The sequence below is a fragment of the Rana temporaria genome, chromosome 8 (genome assembly GCF_905171775.1).
Source record: "Rana temporaria chromosome 8, aRanTem1.1, whole genome shotgun sequence".
Lineage (NCBI taxonomy): Eukaryota > Metazoa > Chordata > Amphibia > Anura > Ranidae > Rana > Rana temporaria.
Genome location: NC_053496.1, coordinates 144,174,138 through 144,195,050, shown reverse-complemented (window position 1 = coordinate 144,195,050; position 20,913 = coordinate 144,174,138). Strand labels below are relative to the sequence as shown.

General features: G+C 45.2%; 1 protein-coding gene across 1 annotated transcript in view; it reads right to left on the bottom strand.

Moving 5' to 3' along the window:
* Nucleotides 1-19,909, bottom strand: part of RBP3 (retinol binding protein 3) — a 33,481-nt gene extending 13,572 nt beyond the window's left edge. The window contains exons 1-2 of the mRNA XM_040320824.1: nucleotides 16,848-19,909; nucleotides 4,279-4,469 (exon numbers count right to left, since the gene is read on the bottom strand). Of these exons, the coding sequence (XP_040176758.1) occupies nucleotides 4,279-4,469; nucleotides 16,848-19,847 (3,191 nt within the window). The 5' untranslated portion in view covers nucleotides 19,848-19,909. The remainder of the gene's footprint in view (nucleotides 1-4,278; nucleotides 4,470-16,847) is intronic.
* Between the last annotated feature and the right edge of the window lie 1,004 nt (nucleotides 19,910-20,913).

The window sequence follows — 20,913 nt, the reverse complement described above, 5'->3', positions numbered from 1 at the left end:
GCTGCTGGCCCATATTTCGGTCTTGCCGAAAGAAGGGAAGGACCACTCCTTACCAGGTAGCTATAGACCCATATCGCTTCTGAACACCGACGTTAAGATTTTGGCCAAAATATTGGCCAATAGGCTTAAGCCGGTTCTCCCGTCTGTTGTCCACTCGGACCAAACTGGCTTTGTTATGGGCAGGGAAGCGAGAGACAATGCGAATAGGGCACTCCAGCTGATCCACTGGGTGGAGTCGCAGGTGGCCCCACAACCGTGTCTTTTGCTTTCAACTGATGCCGAGAAGGCATTTGACCGGGTGGACTGGACGTACATGAACATAGTTTTGACCAAACTTGGCCTGGGGCCTAATATGCTGGCCTGGATATCCTCACTGTATAGCTCCCCATCCGCCAGAGTTAAGGTGAACGGCCTACTGTCGGACCCTTTTCCGATTAGCAATGGGACACGGCAGGGATGCCCGCTGTCACCCCTGGTGTTTGCTTTGACGCTTGAGCCGCTGCTCAGTCGGATTCGCCTCAATAGCAATATCAGGGGTTTTACGGTTGGCCCGAGGGAACATAAGTTGTCCGCTTATGCGGACGACGTGCTGTTCTACGTGTCTGAACCTCTGCTGTCCCTGCCTAACATCATGGCGGAGCTGGCAGAGTTTAACCTCTTATCTAATTTTAAGATAAACTATGCCAAGTCTGAGATCTTATCTCTGACCATTCCCCCGGATTTGCGTGCACAGCTGCAGGCTTCTTTCTCATTCACGTGGTGCCAGTCATCCCTGAAGTATCTGGGAGTTCAACTACCAGTGAGCTGCACTCAGTTGTATGAGTGTAATTACGCTCCGCTGCTCTCAACCATCAGGGTGGACCTAAAGAGGTGGGATAAGGCGGCCTTCTCATGGATGGGCCGGGTCAGTGTGCTGAAAATGAATGTGCTCCCCAGAATTTTGTTTCTCCTACAGATGGTCCCGATTGCCCTGCCCAGGGCCTTCTTCTCAAGCCTCAACAGTCTATTCATCCAATATATCTGGAGTGGGAAGTGCCCCCGGTTGGCCCTTCGCATTCTGCAACGCCCTAAATCTGCAGGCGGGTTGGGGGTCCTTGTGGTGAGGAGGTACTACGAATCGATAGCCCTTCAACGCATTTTGGACTGGTACCACGGTGTCCAGCACAAGGTGTGGGTGCCCTTGGACAAGTTCCTGGTGGGGCGTAATCTATCCCACGCCCCGTGGGTGCCTGGAGAACATAGGGGTCTGTCGGGGCTGGTGTCCCCTTTTGCCGTCCATGCTCTAGCGATCTGGGATGCCTTAAATAAGACGGGGAGGCTTGCTTTGCCGACTTCCCCGCTGGCACCCCTGGGGGGCTTCCCTTGGTTCGCTCCCGGGGAACACCCATCCTTTTTTCGGACATGGGCGGAGGATGGGGAGTCCAGATGCGGGAGATTTGTCCAGGACCGGGGGCTGCTGTCCCTGGCTACGCTGAGGGAGCAATATGGTCCCTTCCTAATGGATGAGTGGCACTATCGGCAACTCAGCCATTTTCTCACAACTCTACCCCAGAGGGTCAGGTCACCAACACAGGCGTCCCCCTTTGAGCGCCTCTGTATGTCCCAGGAGGCTGTCCCCCATGCCATCTCAGTGCTATATGCCCTGATACACTCCCTACGGGAGGATGGGAAGCCCAGGTTCATAAGGGAGTGGGAGAGAGACCTGCAGCATAACTTCACTAAGCCGCAGCTGGACCACATATACAGACTAACGCACTCGAGCACGGTTGATACAAGGATGCAAGAAAATAGCTATAAGGTCCTCACCAGATGGTATAGGGTCCCAACTAGACTTGCTCAGATATACCCCTCTCTTTCGGATGCATGTTGGCGGGAGTGTGGCCAGAGGGGCACCTTCCTGCACATTTGGTGGGAATGCCCCAAACTATGCCCCTTCTGGCAGGATGTCCATGCCCAAATCAAATTGATCTTGGATGTGGCGCTTCCGGACTCTCCCTTGGAGTCCCTGCTTCACTTCCCTACGGTCCCGGTTAGCCAATATTGCAAGTCTGCACTGCCTCATTTGCTCAATGCGGCCAGACGGCTGATTCCGATACATTGGAAGACGCCTACAATACCGACCCGCTCGGAGTGGGTGTGTATGGTGAACAAAATTATGGAGGCAGAGAAGTGGATGGCGCAGTGCAAAGACAAATATGATAAATTCTACTTGATGTGGGCGACTTGGATACACTATGTAGGACCTGAGGAGCTGCCTGTGCCTGGGCCCCCCCAGGGGGTGTCCCCCTCTGGAAGGGGGCCCAGGGCAGGAGGGGGGAGTGTCGCTAGGGACCCTGATGATGCTGCAGTGGGCTGTTAGAGCCATAATGGAAACACTATAGTTTACTTAATGCCTTTTTGATGTTGATGCACATGTACCGGAAGTTACCCCCTCCCCTTCCCCCCTTTCCCCTCCCTTACTGTATGAGTCCCCCTTTTTGTTTTTCCCCTCCTTAGTTCCCCCATGGCATGAGGGTCCGAGGCGCAGAGGCTTGTTTTGATTATCCTGACAGATGGAGGAACTTCCCCCCCTCCGGGGTGTGCTTAGGTGGTGCGGGTGGGTAGATCCACTATGGTTATAGCTCAGAACATGTCCTGCATTTGATGTTTACTATTCCCCAGGCCGCGCTTTCAGGTATAGGCACGCCCCGGAGACGCTCTTTGCCACATATGCTTCGTTTGACAGCCCGGGACAGGATCCCTATTGACATGCCAGGGGATTGTTACATTTCCTGTATTCTAATTGCTGGGCCATGTTGGCCGACATTACAACTGTATGTCTGTTTTTCCTATGCAAAAACTTTTTTTTTTAAAATAAAGATTATATAAAAAAAAAAAACAGATCAAGGTTTTATTTAACCAAGCTGGTTCAATAAACTATTTCTTTCACTAACAGAAGTGCTGTATAATGTACAGTTTATACAGTGTTCTCAACACCAAGCTTACCATCTGTTAGTGAAGGAAATCGTTTATTCAGACCAGCTTGGTCCAATCCAACTACGAGCTGAACAGAAAATAATGCAAAATTGGGCATAACTTTTTTGTTAACTCACATAGGTCATTGAAATTTCACATCTTGGTAAGTGATTCTTTCTCTATAGTAACTCTTCTTTTCCTTGCAGATAAATAATGGATTCCGAGCAGAAGCAATGTGCTGGCATTGAGTTCTGGATGAAGGAGAGGCTCAGGCTTTCTGACAAGAACAGAAGACTACAGAATCTTTGTGGAGATGACACATTGACAAAAGCAATGTGCACAGATGGATGAAGAAGTTTTAAGGAAAGGAAACCAGTATTGAAGACTAAGGGGCAGATCCTCAAAGAAATTACGCCGGCGTATCTGTTGATACGCCGCGTAATTTCAAATTTTGCGCGTCATATCTTTGTTTTGGTATCCACAGGCGTACGCCTTAGTACGCCGTCGGATCTAAGATGCAATTTTCCGGCGGCCGCTGGGTGGCGTTCACATCGTAATCCGCGTCGAGTATGCATTTAGCTTTTTCCGACGATCCACGAACCTAAGAGCGTCCGTCGCATTCTTTTACGTCGTTTCCGTTCGGCTTTTTCCGGCGTTTAGTTAAAGCTGCTATCTGGTGGTGTACTCAATGTTAAGTATGGTCGTCGTTCCCGCGTATCATTTTGAAAATTTTACGTTGTTTGCGTAAGTCGTCCGTGAATGGGGCTGGACGCCATTTACGTTTGCGACGTCATTTGGAACAATGCACCCTGGGAGTTTTGACGGACGGGGCATGCGCAGTTCGTTCGGCGCGGGGACGCGCTTCATTTAGATGAAACACGCCCCCTACTCGCCGCATTTGAATTCCGCGCCCTTGCGCCGCGAGAAATACACTACGCCGCCGTAACTTACGGCGCAAATTCTTTCTGGATTCTAACCAAAGCCAGGTAAGTTACGGCGGCGTAGCGTATCTCAGATACGCTGCGCTGGTGCAGATCTTTGAGGATCTGCCCCTAACCACGCAATCGGAAACCACCAGTGTCGGACAGCCTGCATCCCTCCTTTGTCAAGAACTCAATGAGGGCACATTGCTTCTGCTTGGAAGATTTACTATAGAGGAAGAGTTGCCAACATGTGAAATTTGAACAACCTATCTAAGTTAATTAAAAGACTATGCCCACTTTTGCATTACTTTTGGTGTATCTGGACTTAGGCTTTACGTTTTTGGTTGAACTCAATGGACATGTGCCTTTTTTCAAGCTGTAAAATTACGTATTTTCTTACCGCATGTCGATAATTAAGGCATCTGTGTTAACGACCTTCTTCCATACATGTTCTACCAGAAGATTTGATACTTGGTTCAGAATTTCGCAGTCAGCAAACATATCAAATCTCATGTAACCAACATTTTTTTCAAACACATCTGTGTGGAAGGAGAACTTGATAAGATCTTCAAACATATCAGGAGACGGGATCTGAAAGAAGGAAAAACTTTTAAACAATCAACAAGAATCTTACTATAATTACCTACAGAATTCCTGTATATTTAAGTGATTGTAAAAGTTAATAAAAAAATAAAATATGTTATACTTACCTGCTCTGTGCAATGGCTGTTGGGGCACTCGTGTGTGCTCGATCCTGCACCGTGCTGAGTGTGTCCATAGAAATGCACAGCACAACTCTACCCCACCCCCACTCTTTGCTCACTGACTGTGATTGACAGCAAGAGCCAATGGCTGCCATAGTATTTTTCTTTTCTTTTTTTTTTTTAGCACAGTTTCCAGAGTTCTGTTTATCTTTGACCCCTTCACACCTAGGGGTAAAACAAATCTAAATGCCTAAGCTCAATTTTGCAAGTTTGAAATGTGTAGTAAAACTGTACATATCATCACACCTGCTTTGTGCATCCAGGTGGATTATACCTTGTTTTTTTCAGGGCTTTCCTTTGGTGGTCAATGGTAATGGATATTTCCTGATTTTAATTTTTTATTATTATCAAAGGAAATTTAGCCCAATTTCTTTTAATTTAGCTGTATATTTCTAGTTATTATCATAATTTACCACCAAACAACAACCCAAAATAAATTCTCCTGTTCCAAACGATTGCAGTGATACCACATATGTGTATGTTGGTTGTTGTGTGTGCCTGTAGTACAGCCCAGAAACAATGGTGCGCACTTTGCATTTTTTTAAACACACAGGGCCGGATTCAGATACCTGAGCATATCTGTCCGGCAGGCGTAACGTATCTCCGATAACGTTACGCCGCTCAAACTTTGGGCGCGAGTTCTTTATTCAGAAAAAACTTGCGCCCTTAGTTACGGCGGCGTAACGTATGTGTTGCGGCGTAAGGCCGCGTAATTCAAATGGGGATGTTGGAGGGCGTGTATTATTTCAATTTGACTTGACCCCGCGTTTTTTTTTAGCGGCGCGTGCGCCGTCCGTAAAATATCCCAGTGTGCATTGCTCTAAATGACGTCGCAAGGAAGTCATTGGTTTCTACATGAACGTAAATTACGTCCAGCCGTATTCGCGAACGACTTACGCAAACGACGTAAAATTTCAAAACTCGGCACGGGAACGACGGCCATATTTAACATTAGCTACCCCTCATATAGCAGGGGTAACTATACGCCGGAAAAAGCCGAACGCAAATGACATAAAAAAAAAGCACCGGGCGGTCGTTCGTTTCTGAATCGGCGTAAATACTCATTTGCATTTTCCTCGCGTAAAAATACGGAAGCGCCACCTAGCGGCCAGCCTGAAATTGCAGCCTAAGATCCGACGGTGTAAGACACTTACACCTGTCGGATCTTAGGGATATCAGTCGCATAGATACGACCGGCGGGACTCAGAGACACGACGGTGTATCAGGAGATACACCGTCGTATCTCTTTCTGAATCCTTTTGACCCCGACCTTGCCTTTTGAACTTGACTTTTGACCCTGACCTTGACCCCAACAATAACTTCGGCAACCTTAATCCTGTTAATTTTTTTCTAAATCTTTTCTTTTTTTTTATTCTTTATTTTACATTTTTATTAGATTTTGTTTTGATTGTCTGATTGTTTACATTTCCTCTACTGAAAAAAGAAGAAAATTCAATGTATCATTCGCAGGTGACTCGGAACCGACAGTCCCGGGTCACGATTAATAGTACGAGACCTGGGGCTCTCAGTGAGACCCCGGTCTATGTGCTAGGAGCACGCTGTGCGTCGGGCTTCCAGCACAAAGGGAGGTACGCATATATGTGGCCCCAAGAAAATAAGCCCACTTCCGTGAGGCTGCATATATGTGTGTGGTCGGTGCAAAGGGGTTAATAAGGCAAGCATAAGTTTATAAACAAAAATCAGCCTGTAAACAGGTGTAGTTAGCAACTCTGCCACTAGGTGGTACTGTTTCAAAATACCGTGTTAATAGGGAATTGTGTAAATGGGTGTTAGGCCTTTTTTTAGACATAGTCTTCCTGTAGTGATGAATTGGGCGTTAGTGCCCATCTAAATGCCAGGAGGAGAGGAGCAAGGGCATGGGAGGCAAACATTCCACAGCCATGCAAATGTAGCCATCTACTGCAAAGGCCCTGCACAGGACACAGGTCAAAGCTGGCACAGGTCTAACACCCAGAAGAGCCAGCTGTAGTTGTCCTGACTTGATACATGATCTAAGTGGACTGAGAGCATGATGAAAAAGACCTTTTAGGCCAGGCCAAAGCCACTTTCACACTGAGGTGCTGGCCATGTTGACGGTAAAGTGCTGTTAGTTTTAGTGGCGCTTTACCGTTGTTTTAGTGGGGCTTTTAACCCCTGCTAGCGACCGAAAAAGGTTTAAAAAGTGCTGCTGCCAAATTAAGGCGGTTTAGGAGCGGTGTTTACACCGCTCCCCTACTACCCTAAAGATGCTGCTTGTGGGACTTTTTTCCCATCTTGCAAGCGCACCGCCCCACTGTGAAAGCACACTGGGGCTGCAGAAGAGGCAATTTACAGGCAAAACGCCTGTAAAACGCCTCAGTGTGAACGTGGCCTAAGTTTTCTCTGTCATGAGTTTTAATACCCCCAGAGGTCCTAGGAAAAGTGTACAGAATCTTAAGGTGCAACAGCAGTCCTGTCTCTGGAACGACATGAAGGGAGTCATGAGCTGAATACATAAAGCCTAATGGGCAAGCCAGAGCCCTAAGTGAGTACTAATGAACCTGGGAGAAAGTGAGTAACATTTGGGAGCGTACGCAGCTGGGTAGAACTATGGCGTGGGACAGAAAGAAAGACTTGAATACTACAAAAGGCAGCTTGTTGATTTTGGCTGACAGAGTAGGATGTTTCACCTTATGAATCTTGGTTTAAATCAGGGATATGCAATTAGCAGACCTCCAGCTGTTGCAGAACTACAACTCCCATGAGGCATAGCAGGAATCTGACAGCCACAAGCATGACACCCAGAGGCAGTGGCATGATGGGACTTGTAGTCAGTGCCCCCCCCCCAAAAAAAAAAAAAATCACGGCCACCAAAAGGCCCCCACATTCATTATTTTATATCATGATGACTAAAGGGGACCCGTCAAGGTATACATGTATAGAAGTAAAAAGAGGACCTGTCATGGTTCTATACATGTAATACATGTATTGAACCATGACAAGTCCTCTTTATACTCCTATATACATGTATAGAGCCATGACAGGTATTCTTTATACTCCTATATACATGTATAGAACCATGACAGGTCCTCTTTATACTCCTATATACATGTATAGAGCCATGACAGGTCCTCTTTATACATGTATAGAGCCATGACAGGTCCTCTTTATAAGTGTATAGAGCATGACAGGTTCTCTTTATACTCTGTTATACATGTAATGTATAAAGAGGACCTGTCATGGCTCTATACATGTATATAGGAGTATAAAGAGGACCTGTCATGGCTCTATACATGTATGTAGGAGTATATAGAGGACCTGTCATGGTTCTATACATGCTGACTGCCTCACTTGCTGACTGCCCCCTCCGGGCTGCGAGTGTTCTGCCTGCCCGCCACCACAGGCGGCGCCGGGTTCCAGAAATTTTGGGGCCCCTTACAATACTTCAGTACTGCCCCTCCCCCCCCCCCCCCCCCGGGCCTGATCACCAACATTCCCCATGGTAGACCCACTGGCCATCTCACAGAATCTGCTGTAAATGGGGAGGATTACAATGTACAGCTTACCAATACGTAGATGTGGTGGCTGAATTCATTTGTATTTTTCCTTTTGGGATAACGGTGTTTTTGAATAAATAGAAAATGACCACTGTAAGCACCTCTGCCAGTGTTAAATGGAGGAAGAGAGCAGAGCAAGAGAGGGCAGAGAGAGCGAGAGAGAGAGGGGACAGGGGAGTGGAGAGAGAAGCGGGGCAGATAGAGGGGGTGGAGAGAGAGTGAGAGAGCAGGGCAGATAGAGAGAGCAGGGCAGATAGAGAGAGAAAGGGACGCAGAGAGAGGAGGGCAGAGAGAGAGAGGGGCAGAGAGAGAGAGGGAGAGAGGGGCAGAGAGATAGAGGGGGCAGAGAGAGAGGGGCAGAGAGAGAGAGGGGGCAGAGAGAGAGGAGGGTCGGACAGAGAGAGAGAGAAGGGGCAGACAGAGAGAGAGAGAGAGGAAGGGGGCGGACAGAGAGAGATAAGGGATGGACTGAGAGAGAAGAACAGAGAGAGAAGGGGCGGAGAGAGCAGGGAGAGACAGAGGGGGTATAGAGAGAGAGAGAGAGCAGGGAGAGACAGAGGGGGTAGAGAGAGAGCAGGGAGAGACATATGGGTAGAGAGAGAGAGCAGGGAGAGACAGAGAGATAGAGTAGAGAGAGAGCAGGTAGGGCGAGAGACAGGTGGGGCCGAGAGAGCAGAGATTGAGAGAGGTGCGGAGATAGAGAGCAGGGAGAGAGAGAGGGGAGAGAGAGAGGGAGGGGGGGTCAGAGAGAGAGAGAAAGAGAGAGATGGGTCAGGGAGAGAGAGGGGGTCAGGCAGAGAGAGAGGTGGGTCAGGGAGAGAGAGAGAGATGGGGGTCTGGGAGAGAGAGAGGGGGTCAGGAAGAGAGACATGGGTTCAGGGAGAGAGAGAGAGGGGTCTGAGAGGGGTCAGGGAGAGAGAGAGAGAGAGAGAGAGAGAGGGGTCAGGGAGAGAGAGATGTGGTGACCGGGGAGGGTGAGCCCCACGGCCACACACATGCGCTTGATGGTTAGCTACTTGGTTCTTGGGGCTAGGAGCCCAGGGTCAGGTGGTATTAACCCTTAGTGAGGGCCAGATGGTATTAACCCTCTCTGTCACGTGACGCCACTGTAGTCTTGGAATACCCCGGGAAACTACAGCTCCGGGGGCCTCCGTATCCCCGCTAGTCAGGATGGTAATAACACAGTCCACAACAGGGGTTAAAACAACGAAGGCTTTACTGGCATGAAGGCAGGTGTCAAAATCTTCACAGCATTTAAACAGAGTGTCAAAACGTTCTGCAGGCAGTCTCTGGATCACACGTCTGATAATGCTTGAGCTTAGCTGATCATATATATATACTCGGCTGCAAAAGCCGGATTAGTAATTCAGGGCCTATGCTTAACTAGGCTGAAAAATAGATACACTTACTGAAGTGTCTGTAGACTTGAGGCTTTTCGCCGGAATAACGGATTGATCCGATAAATGAGCTGAAGTACTGGTTCTGTAATGTTTAGGGATACTCCACTCTTTGCTGCATTTTCTCCTGAACTGGAGGCTTCTGGCCTGCACTTCTTCTCTGACTGTGTTTTGCTCTGTTCTGCCAGGAACTGTGTATAGTCTAGACTCGCTTAAACAGGAAGTACAATCCCTTATAAGGGCCTGATCAGACTGAAGCCCATTGGTTGAGAGCTGTGGATCATAGAGACTGACCTGTAGTATAACACAACACAATAAGGGTCTAGCACTTAGTCCTCCCGACTCTAATACACTCTGACTGAACATGAGATGGTAATACACTCTGACTGAACATGAGATGGCTGACTAAACCTCTGAAAGCTATACACACCTAATAAACGTATTATCAACCATAACATTATAAATCACATCATAACTAGCTGAGTCCCTGCAGGGGAGACCCCACAAGCTGAGGGCCTCAATCTGACAGGGCCTACAGAAAATACCTGTACTGGGACACCACAGAGAGGGGGGTCAGGGAGAGAGAGAAAGGGAGGTCAGGGAGAGAGGGGGATTAGGGAGAGAGAGGGGGATTAGGGAGAGAGAGGGGGGGTCAGGGAGAGAGAGAGAGGGGGGTCAGGGAGAGAGGGAGGGAGAGAGGGGGCCAGAGAGAGAGCGAGGAGGGTCAGGGAGAGAGAGAGAGGGAGGGAGAGAGGGGGCCAGGGAGAGAGAGAGAGAGAGGAGGGGCATGGTCTGGTCACAGTGCTCTCACATGAATGGTCCCTGGGGGCTTTTAGTCAGCAGCTTCTCTCGATGTGGCTGTCGTCTCCTTAATCTTCCTGCCCCCACTTCCCCTTCACAGATGCAGCAGCACACAAGCAAGGAGAGAGTAGTGGAAGAGGGGATGTCTGTCATGCTGAAGGGGAGGACGGAGCAGCGCGGGGATCCCCTCCTTCCAGGACAGCCGCACCTCCAAAGCTGCCTGTCACTGCAAACAGCATACTGAGCCAAGGGACGGAATCAGACCCAGCACACAGCCACAACACTTCACTCGGCTGTGTGCTACACGGGTCTGTTAAGCACATGAAGCCCGCAGCTGTCCCGCTCTCCTGTTATAATGTGGCCACTGTTTGGAAGCACGGGGGGGGGGGGGAATCGGCTGCTCTCGCTACCCCGTGAACGGTGACGGTGGGCGGCAATTTGCCGCTCCCCCAAAAGTGCCGCCTGGTGCATTGGTACCATCTGGTCCCATGGTAGGGCCGGCCCTGCTTGTAGTTTTGCAACAGCTGGAGGTCCACTAATTACACATAGCCCTGGTTTAAAGGATAAGTTCACCTTTTGGAACAAGTTACAGGTTCCGCCCATATTTAGGGTGGAACATGTAACTTTTTCCAGCAGCTACAGCCTCTCCCCAGTGACAGCGAGTAGGCACCTTCTCCGGGCTCCCACTGTCACTGTTTGAAAATAACTTGGCCGTGCAGGGCTCTGTGAATAGGAAACTACAAGTAGCTGTAGGCCTATAGTTTTAATGAACTACCATGGTGCTGTTGAGTGCTTTGGTAGTTCATTCTCTCTTCCTGTCAGTGTGTATATGCCCTGCCTGTATGAGCAGACAGATACACTGACAAGTCTGCAGGAGTCCTGCATGGCACCCACGATCTGCTAAACGCAGGTGCAATGCTTTGTATGCAAAAAAAATTCCTGCAAAAAGTTGCGCATTTTTTTTAATCACTTGCTGACCGCTGGCCTTTATATAACGTCCTTGGCTTTGTGGTGGTATATATGAATGATGCCTGCAGCTACAGGCATCATTCAGATATTGGCATTTGTAACCAGCGATTCCCTACACCATAAGAATGATCATAGCGTTCCGCTGCTTGTTCGTTCTTACGGGCGGCCCCCTCCAGCAGCCCTCCGGTGCTTCTACCGACTCAACTGTGCAGTCGGTGAGTCGGTGACAGGATCCGCCGTCCCCAGATGTTGATCATAGAGATTTCTGGCGGACCAGATGGTTGCCGGAGTCTCTATGATCGTCGGAGGGCGGGTGATGTTATGACTTCACGCCCGGCCTCTGCATTCAAAAAAATGGCACCGCTTCGGCTGTGAAGCTGTGATCGTTTTTTTATTTTTTTTATTTTAGGCTTCCCAGCCTAGGGGTGAGATGTGGAGTCTGACCCCATATCTCAGTGTAAAGAGGTCCTGTCATAACATTTTCCTATTACAAGGGATGTTTACATTCCTTGTAATAGGAATAAAAGTGATCAACATTTTTTTTTTTTAAGTGTCAAAAGAATTTTTTACCTAAAATTAACGATAATTTTTTTTTTTTAAAGTGCCCCTTTCCCTGTGTGCTCGCACGCAGAAGTTAATGCAGATGTAAGTCCCGCCCACATATGAAAACAGTGTTCAATCCACACATGTGAGGTGTTGCCGCGAACGTTAGAGTGAGAGCAATAATTCTAGCCCTAGACCTCCTCTGTAACTCAAAACATGTAACCAGTAAAAAAATGAAAGCGTCGCCTATGGGGATTTTTAAGTACCGAAGTTTGGCGCCATTCCATGAGCATGTGCAATTTCGAAACGTGACATGTTAGGTATCTATTTACTCTGGGTAACTTCTTCTTTCACATTATGCAAAGAAATTGGGCTAACTTTACTGTTTTGTTTTAAATAGGGCTGTGGAAATTAACTATTAGTTCATTGATTAATCTTTAATTTTTTTGATCAATCAAAATGTTTTTGATCGATCAAAATTCTTTTGATTGGTACTCACCTCTGCGCCGGCTTCCGGGCCTTCAGGGAGTTCCGTTGGAGATCTGTTGACATCACAGACACTGGCGGGGCTTGCCGTGTCCATCTGAAGGGCTCCTTTGTGGTGCCTTCATATCTGCATGCCAGCGGGACCTTACTATCTGCCACACGCAAGGGCTGTTACACTTCCCTCTATCACTTCCCTCTATCAACCTGGGATTCTACAACCATCCACTGGGAGTTGTGATAGTTCCCTTCACGGGACATCTACATGCCGACGGACTGATGTTAACACCTCCTCATCTGGATTCAGCAGTGGTATCGTTGTACCATTTTTATACCAGTATCATACTTAGCTACATGTTTTAATGTCTGCTTTTGCTACCATTTGGTATTACTCGCACCATTTTTACAGTTTATGTAGCTACATCGATTTTATCTCCAGTGCATTATTTATTGTGTTACCTACTTGAAGACTATAAAAGTTTTAATGCTATTCCCATTGAGTGCTGCCTTTGTGTGTTTTTAGTATCCTGCTATCCATTTTTCCAGTTGTTGGTAGCTGCACTGGAAATCAGCCTGCAAGGAGATCAGCTAAAAGTAGTTGGATCGGTATGTGCGTTATAATTAATCGAAATTAGTCGATTAATCGATTAAAAAAAATCGATTAATCGAACACAAAAAATGTAATTAGTAACAGCCCTAGTTTTAAAGCATGAAAACGTTTTTTTCACAAAAAAAAACGCTTTTGAAAAATTGCTGCGCAAATACTGTGCGAGATAAAGAGTTGCAATGACCGCCATTGTATTCTCTAGGATCTCTGCTAAAAAAAACATATACAATGTTTTTCTAGCAAAAAAATTTGGATTTTTACATGTCACAATTGGCCTGGTTGTTAAGTGGTAAAAAGGCGAGCTTATCTTTTAAATAGGAAGAAAAATTGCGCCAATCAATAATAAATTAATATAAACAGTGAAGTCCTTTGTGTCTTCTACAAGTGAGACACAGAAAAAATGTGCACTATAAAAGTGCATAAATCGTGAACAAATGGTGAACAAGTTATTTAAAAAATCCAATAACAAAGTCCATAAACTGAAATTCCGACCCAGACAGCACCCAGTGTGGAGATGATTGACAGTTGTGACCCGCCACCATATGGACTGAGGCTTACCACAGGGTAATTTGATAACAGCGTTATTCAAATTATTGCAGGATACTTCCAGAACGCCGGATAATGGCCAAACATACACCAGGTCACGATCCCTTTAAGAAATCCACGATGGGGTGCAGCAGCATATAATAGCGAATAGCGTCCTCATAGCATGTCACAGCCCAGTCAGTGTCAACATAAAAGGAAGGAGACCGCACATAGGGTAGTATGCACTAACAGGTTTTAATTAAAAAAGATTTAAAACTACTTACAGACGAATGTAAATAGAGAGCGAATAGACATTTGCCGGCCGGCATCTAACAGGAGCCCTTCCTGTACGCGGTGACGTCACTGCACTCCGTCCCAGACGCGTTTCGTCACAATATGACGTTCTCAATGGGAATGTCATATTGTGACGAAACGCGTCTGGGACGGAGTGCAGTGACGTCACCGCGTACAGGAAGGGCTCCTGTTAGATGCCGGCCGGCAAATGTCTATTCGCTCTCTATTTACATTCGTCTGTAAGTAGTTTTAAATCTTTTTTAATTAAAACCTGTTAGTGCATACTACCCTATGTGCGGTCTCCTTCCTTTTATGTTGACACTGACTGGGCTGTGACATGCTATGAGGACGCTATTCGCTATTATATGCTGCTGCACCCCATCGTGGATTTCTTAAAGGGATCGTGACCTGGTGTATGTTTGGCCATTATCCGGCGTTCTGGAAGTATCCTGCAATAATTTGAATAACGCTGTTATCAAATTACCCTGTGGTAAGCCTCAGTCCATATGGTGGCGGGTCACAACTGTCAATCATCTCCACACTGGGTGCTGTCTGGGTCGGAATTTCAGTTTATGGACTTTGTTATTGGATTTTTTAAATAACTTGTTCACCATTTGTTCACGATTTATGCACTTTTATAGTGCACATTTTTTCTGTGTCTCACTTGTAGAAGACACAAAGGACTTCACTGTTTATATTAATTTATTATTGATTGGCGCAATTTTTCTTCCTTTTTATATCTGTTTTGTGTTAGTTCACGCTATTGCAGCCTTCCCATTTATTCACTTAATTTACATTAGATTAGCGCAATTTTCTCTTTTCCTGTATCTTTTAAATAGAGCAGAATGCTACAGATACATGGAGAAGGGTCTCAACATTGATTTCCCAGGAAGAGGAGAGAGGAGATGCAAAGAAAAGATGGCTTATTTGTGGTGTGCAATGTGCGTCTTTCACAATGCCTGCTACGGAATTTTTCAGTTTTTGTCTATGGCGATGTATGCTGAAGACACCTGTCAGTATGTCTACATGATGTAATGTGTCCCTGCACTGACATCTTTGAAGAACAACAGTAAAGTATGGAAACTATGGGGCAGATCCACAGAGATCTGCACGGGCGCAATGTATCAGAGATACACTACGCCGCCGTAACTTTACCGGCTTTGGTTAGAATCCTGAAAGATTGCGCGCCGAAAGTTACGGTGGCGTAGTGTATCTCAAGCGGCGTAATGGCGCATATTTCAAATCGGCGATTAGGGGGCATGTTTCATTTAAATCAAGCGCGTCCCCGCGCTGAATGAACTGCGCATGCGCCGTCCCGAAATTTCCCGCCGTGTATTGCGCTAAATGACGTCGCTAGGACGTCATTTTTTTTACTTACACGTGACTTACGTACATTCTGATTCATTTACGCAAACAAAAATAAAAAATTCAAATTAAAAGCGGGAACGACGGCCATACTTAAAGTGGAGTTCCACCCATAAATATAACATTACATCAGTAGTTTTAAAAAAATGTCATTAGTCCTTTAAGAAAAAAAAAATATTTTTTAGATGCCTTCAAAGTGTTGTTGCTAGGCAGAATAGTTAATCTTCCCACTTCCTGCACCTAGGTGCTTAATGCTTCCTAACTTACACCGCACAGACTCCTGGGAATGTAGTGGGTGTAACTTTCCAGGAGTCTGTGCACTCCCCAGTCTCAAAGAATCATGTGACTTGGACAGCACAGGCGCTGAAACCTGATCTGACACTGCTTGTGCAGCACTGAGCATGTGCGAGATCTGCAAGGCTGAAATCCAGGAAGTCATACAGTCTGGCTTCCTGATGCCCACACTTAAGATGGCCCCAGTCAATTTCTATTTTATAAAGTGTCTAAATGCTGTAACAACCTAACAAAACGGACCTTAGTTTACAGACTAACTTTACTAGAATACATTAAGCTTGTGTATTACAGGGGTATTTATATTTAAAAAGTGAAATTGGGGCCGGAACTCCGCTTTAACATGGAAATTCTAACTATACGCCGCAAAACACCAGCTTTAACTATACGCCGGAAAAAGCCGACTAGAGACGACGTAACAGAATGCGACGGCCGCACGTACGTTCGTGGATCGTCGTAAATCGCTAATTTGCATACCCGACGTGGAAAACGACGCAAACTCCACCCAGCGGACGCCGAAGTATTGCATCTAAGATCCGAAGGCGTACGAAGCCGTACGCCTGTTGGATCTAACCCAGATGCTGTTGTATCTTGGTTTGAGGATTCAAACTAAAGATACGACGCGGGTAATTTGAAATTACGCGGCGTATCAAGTGATACGCCGGCATAATTTCTTTGAGGATCTGCCCCTATATCTTTTGTGGACATTCCCTTACTATGAATATAAAGGCTAATAGCCTGGGATGTCATTGGTAGGCCTTTGGCAAGGAATTAGGCACAAGATGACGAAAGCTACTAACTAGAATCAGTGGGTTATTGTCCTATTTAAGAAGAAGTGAGGGAGGGGTTTGGGTCAGTTGGTGCCAATAGTCAGCCAATCAGAAGCCCCCTTACAATTCAACCAGAGCATTGTCTATTCTACCATAGAAAACTCATATCTGGTTATTTTGGTTACAAGGGGGTGCAAAAGTATCCTGAAGCAGCTTAGAAGAGGTCAACACATCAGTGAATAAACTATCAAACTGATCCAAAATGCAAGGTGAATGCATCTGAAATCAAGATTCATTTGCCTATCAACATAAGCCCCATGCCTATCAACACAGATCCTAACTCACATGAGAAATCTGGTGATGTCCCTTCATCATGTGTATGCTAGGCAGATGGAGTAATTGGTGAGGAAAACAGACACGTCATTTTTTACAGTCAAAATAACACAAAGCAATGTTTTAGGATGAAAATACAACAAATGTAATATTTCCTATTGGACTAAGCTATGAAATATAATAATATTCAACTTGTCTTCCTTGCATAAACAACTACCTGTACTTTGCTGACTTTTTAAAAAAAAAGCGAGACCTACATTTTTAGCACTTACACTTAAGTATGTATATTACCTGCATCGGCACAACTCCCGGTATGCGATCCTTTGAGTTTTCTGGTATATAGATAGCATTAAGGTGAACATCTTTTGATAGAGTCTGTAGATCGTAGTTGAGTTTTTCAGCCAGTTCCATTTCAGACTTAATTGTTCTGTAGTCCTTTTTGTCCACCATAGAGAGAAGTTTTGATGCCACTTCTGCTCCATTTTCTTCAAAGGCATAGTTATCAGCCACTAGTTTTCCAGCAGTTTGGATGATGGAAGGAATTTTAGATCGCAGGTTAATTATGCGTTGAGCAGCATTCATGGCCTCATTGGCTTGAATGACTACATGAGGTTCAACCCCTGATACACTCCACACTTTGCCAGTCACAGAACTAATCACCACTTGATTAGGAATTGAGGCATAAAGCTGACTTTCCCCTACATTGTATATACCAACAGACAAAGACACCCCACTAGTTGGCTCACCAATAATAGTGGCTCGATTTAGATCCTTCATTGATCTTGTGAATGCTTCGGCTGCTGAACCAGTCATGTGACTTGTGAGTACATAAATGTCTTTGGAGGACCCATATCTTTGGCCAGCTACTTCTGGAAAAGTCCATATTTCAGTACCTGTGGAGGTGCTACGATCATACACAGTGTAAAGGTGTTGTAATGGCTCAGGATCAAAAAAATATGAACAAAAAATGGGTATGGCTGTAGAATAACCCCCGCTGTTGAATCTCATGTCAATGATTAAGATACTTGTATCAACCAACTTATTCCAGACAAGACTAACCAGCTGGGGCCCAATAGCTTTAATTATTTCTGCATCGGCCATCATGTCAAATCTCAGATATCCTACATTTCCTGGCAGAACTTCAATCTTGAATAAAGCATCAATAATGTAGCTTAATTCTTCTGGTGAAGGTATTTTGGAAGGCTTGTCTTCCAATACTTCTGGTACTATGTCACTGTAAAATATATGAAGTCTATGGTCTCCTGAGATTTCCTGAATGTCTGAAGTAAGCTGAGAAGCCAAGGATTCTAGATCCACCACAGATCGGTATCCACCCTCAGACCATTTACTTTTAAGGGCATTACTGGCTTTATTAGCCACCTCTGGAATGGCATAGTGGACTTCTAAGAGCAGTCCAGTGCCCTCTACCAGTGCAGAGACTTTTGGGTGAAATAGAATGATTTCCTTGGCTTTTTCCAAAGCTTCGTCTGCTAGAACAATAGCATCTGGCACTACTCCTCCTCCAAGCCAACAGTCACCATTATTGTCTATAAAGTTGATCACAGGTACTGTGACAGTCAACTGAGTGAGTTCAAGATTTACTAACCGTGAATGCATTAGGGTCCCAGATGTGATTTCGCCAATGATTGTGGCTCTGCTCAACGACTGCATAAGATAAGCAAATTCTTCTGCTGCTGCAGCAGTTCTGTGGCTGGTCAGTACATAGACCCCTCTTTGAGCACCATATCGTTTTCCAAGAAGATCAGGAAGGCTATAAAACTCCTTAGTAGAGTTTGATAGACGGTCATACATGGTGAAAAGACGTATCCTAGACTCTGGCTCATGGAAGTAAGACAAAAGTAGAGTAATGGCAGAAGAAGGCCCACCAGTATTATAACGCAAGTCTATTATGAGGTTTTCGGTGCTTGTGATTGGATCCCAAACTTTGTCAACAATGTAAGGCCCTAATTTTTCAAGAACAGTGATATCAGCAAACTCATCAAATCGTAGGTACCCTATGTTCCCAGGGAGGATACTAACCTTAAAAACACTATTGACCAAAGCTTGAAGAATATTTTCATCATCTGGTATAGTCTGTGCATTTGGGAATGCTTCTGGCAGCACTGGAGTATCAGATCTGGACCTTATAATCAGTCTGGGGTCCTCTGTCACTGACTGAAGCTCATAATTTAGTTTTGCTGCAAGATCTTCTTCAGAAATGACCGAGGCATAGTCCATGTTTGAAAGATGCTTTAACAAAGTTGGGATGCGGTCAAAGAAAGCATAGAGGTTTCCCAAGATGCCACTGAGCTGCTGCAGCACACTTGGAATTTTGGAACGAACAGACAAAATTGCCAAAGCTTTATTTAGCGCATCCTCTGCATTCACAACAACACAGGGAAACACACCAGCTACTTCCCAACTCTGCCCAGTCAGTGGGCTTATTGATCGGGATACAGGAACAGTGATGTAGAAATCTGATTGTCCAATTTTAATTTTCTGTATGTCCAAAGATCCACCTGCTGTTCTTTCTCCAACAACAATTGCCCTGTTCATGTGTTTAAGAATATAGGCAGCATCCTCTGCAATGCCTTTGGTAAACTTGCTTGTTAACACTATCACATCTTTGTCTTTACTGTATCTCTTACCTATCAAGGCTGGAAGTGTTCGTAATTCTGTGGTGGTGTTGGTTGGGCGGTTGTAAATGGTGTCTATATGGACAACAGGTTGAGCTTCAGTCAAGTAGGACACAACAAAGGGAATACCCGAGACCTTACCCTGAGTACTGTATCTTAGATCCAAAATCAGAGCAGAACTTGACATGAGTTTGCCCCATATGTTCTTCACAAGAAAAGGACCAATTTGTTGAACAACATCTTGGCCAATTACGTAGTCAATTCGAAGGTAGCCAATGTTTCCAGGCAGGACCTCATACTTAATGGAAAGATCCACAAGGAATTGCAGCTGTTCAAGAGTTGGGGTGATTTCTGTCTCTTGCTTCACAATGGCAGATGGCTCGTAAGATACAATGAGACGAGGATCATTAAGTGAACTTTGTACCCCAGCTGTAAAAACACTAGCTAAGGTTAAAGGATCAGAAACATGAAGAATCTCCCCACTCTTGATTGCCTGTTCTATGGTCTCCTGCATTCCCACCAGGTTCTCAGGAAAGCAGTAATTGTCCAACAGTACTTTGGCCATGTCGAGCAAAAAGGATGGTTGAAAGACGGGGTTAGAACAGGCATTATAAAAGAGTAGTAGAAAGATCAGGGTCGGATAGCTGTTAGACATGTTGTTCCTGAGCAGCCAAATTTCTTCTGTCTGCTGCTTCTGAGAATGGAGAATTAAATGCAGGACACAGAACAGCCAATTCTCTTTTATCTCTGCTAAACCTTTAATCACATTAATGAGGCTATAAGCATCAGCACAAGGGTATTTCTGGGAAAACACCATACTGTCTGTACTGTGAGCATCTGTTCCCTTTTTTGTTTTGTGGCTGCACATTTTAATATGACTGGCAGTCAAACTTAGCAAGCTTGTAGCTACATTTGAAAATAACTAGATAATTAGCAATAAGGACGCAAATGAAAAACAGTGTTAATGACTCCATAGAAGCCATGGTTTTTATACACTGCACAGATAGCCAAAACAGTTGCATTTAGTTTTGAATAAATGGCCTCTCTATTTGTCCTGATGACCAATTGTCATGGGGACTACAAGAGAGGGAAAATAAAGCATTTAAATCTGTCAAAGGAACAAGAACAGATGGGGGGTTCTTCCACTGGGGGACACCTGTTCTTTGCTATCAGGTGTAAACATAGATGTTAAAATCTAGTTGCACAATTTCTGTTTGATCCCTTTTAGATTTACCAAAACCATGTAAAAGGAGGCTAAGCAATCTGTTCACTTTGTATGCGATTTCAGGGGGCCCTTGCATTACATAGCTGTTGTAGGAACTAAAGAAGACTGCAAAGTACACGTTGAGTATAGAAGTGGATTCACATTACTTTGGAGAGTTTTCTTCATGTCCTGTTGTGTCTCTCAGATAGCAAGTGAAGGGAAATCTCACCATTGGAACAAATACATAAAAAAAAATGTTTTTGGAATATTCCCTATTCTATCCAAAGCTAATTTAAAACATTGTGTCTTTAGATATATTTTACTTAGGATTATTTAGAGCTTTTGAAAGTTTGTATGAAAATTAAGACAGAAAATGTATACTGTCTGCATATTCTTCAATGTTATAACTCATTAGGTTAAGATCGAACTGCTTTGATCTGATTTTCATGCGATTATGTAGTATAACTTTTATGCTACCTTGAAGTGGTTTGTTTATTCTATGGGGCTAAAATTGTGC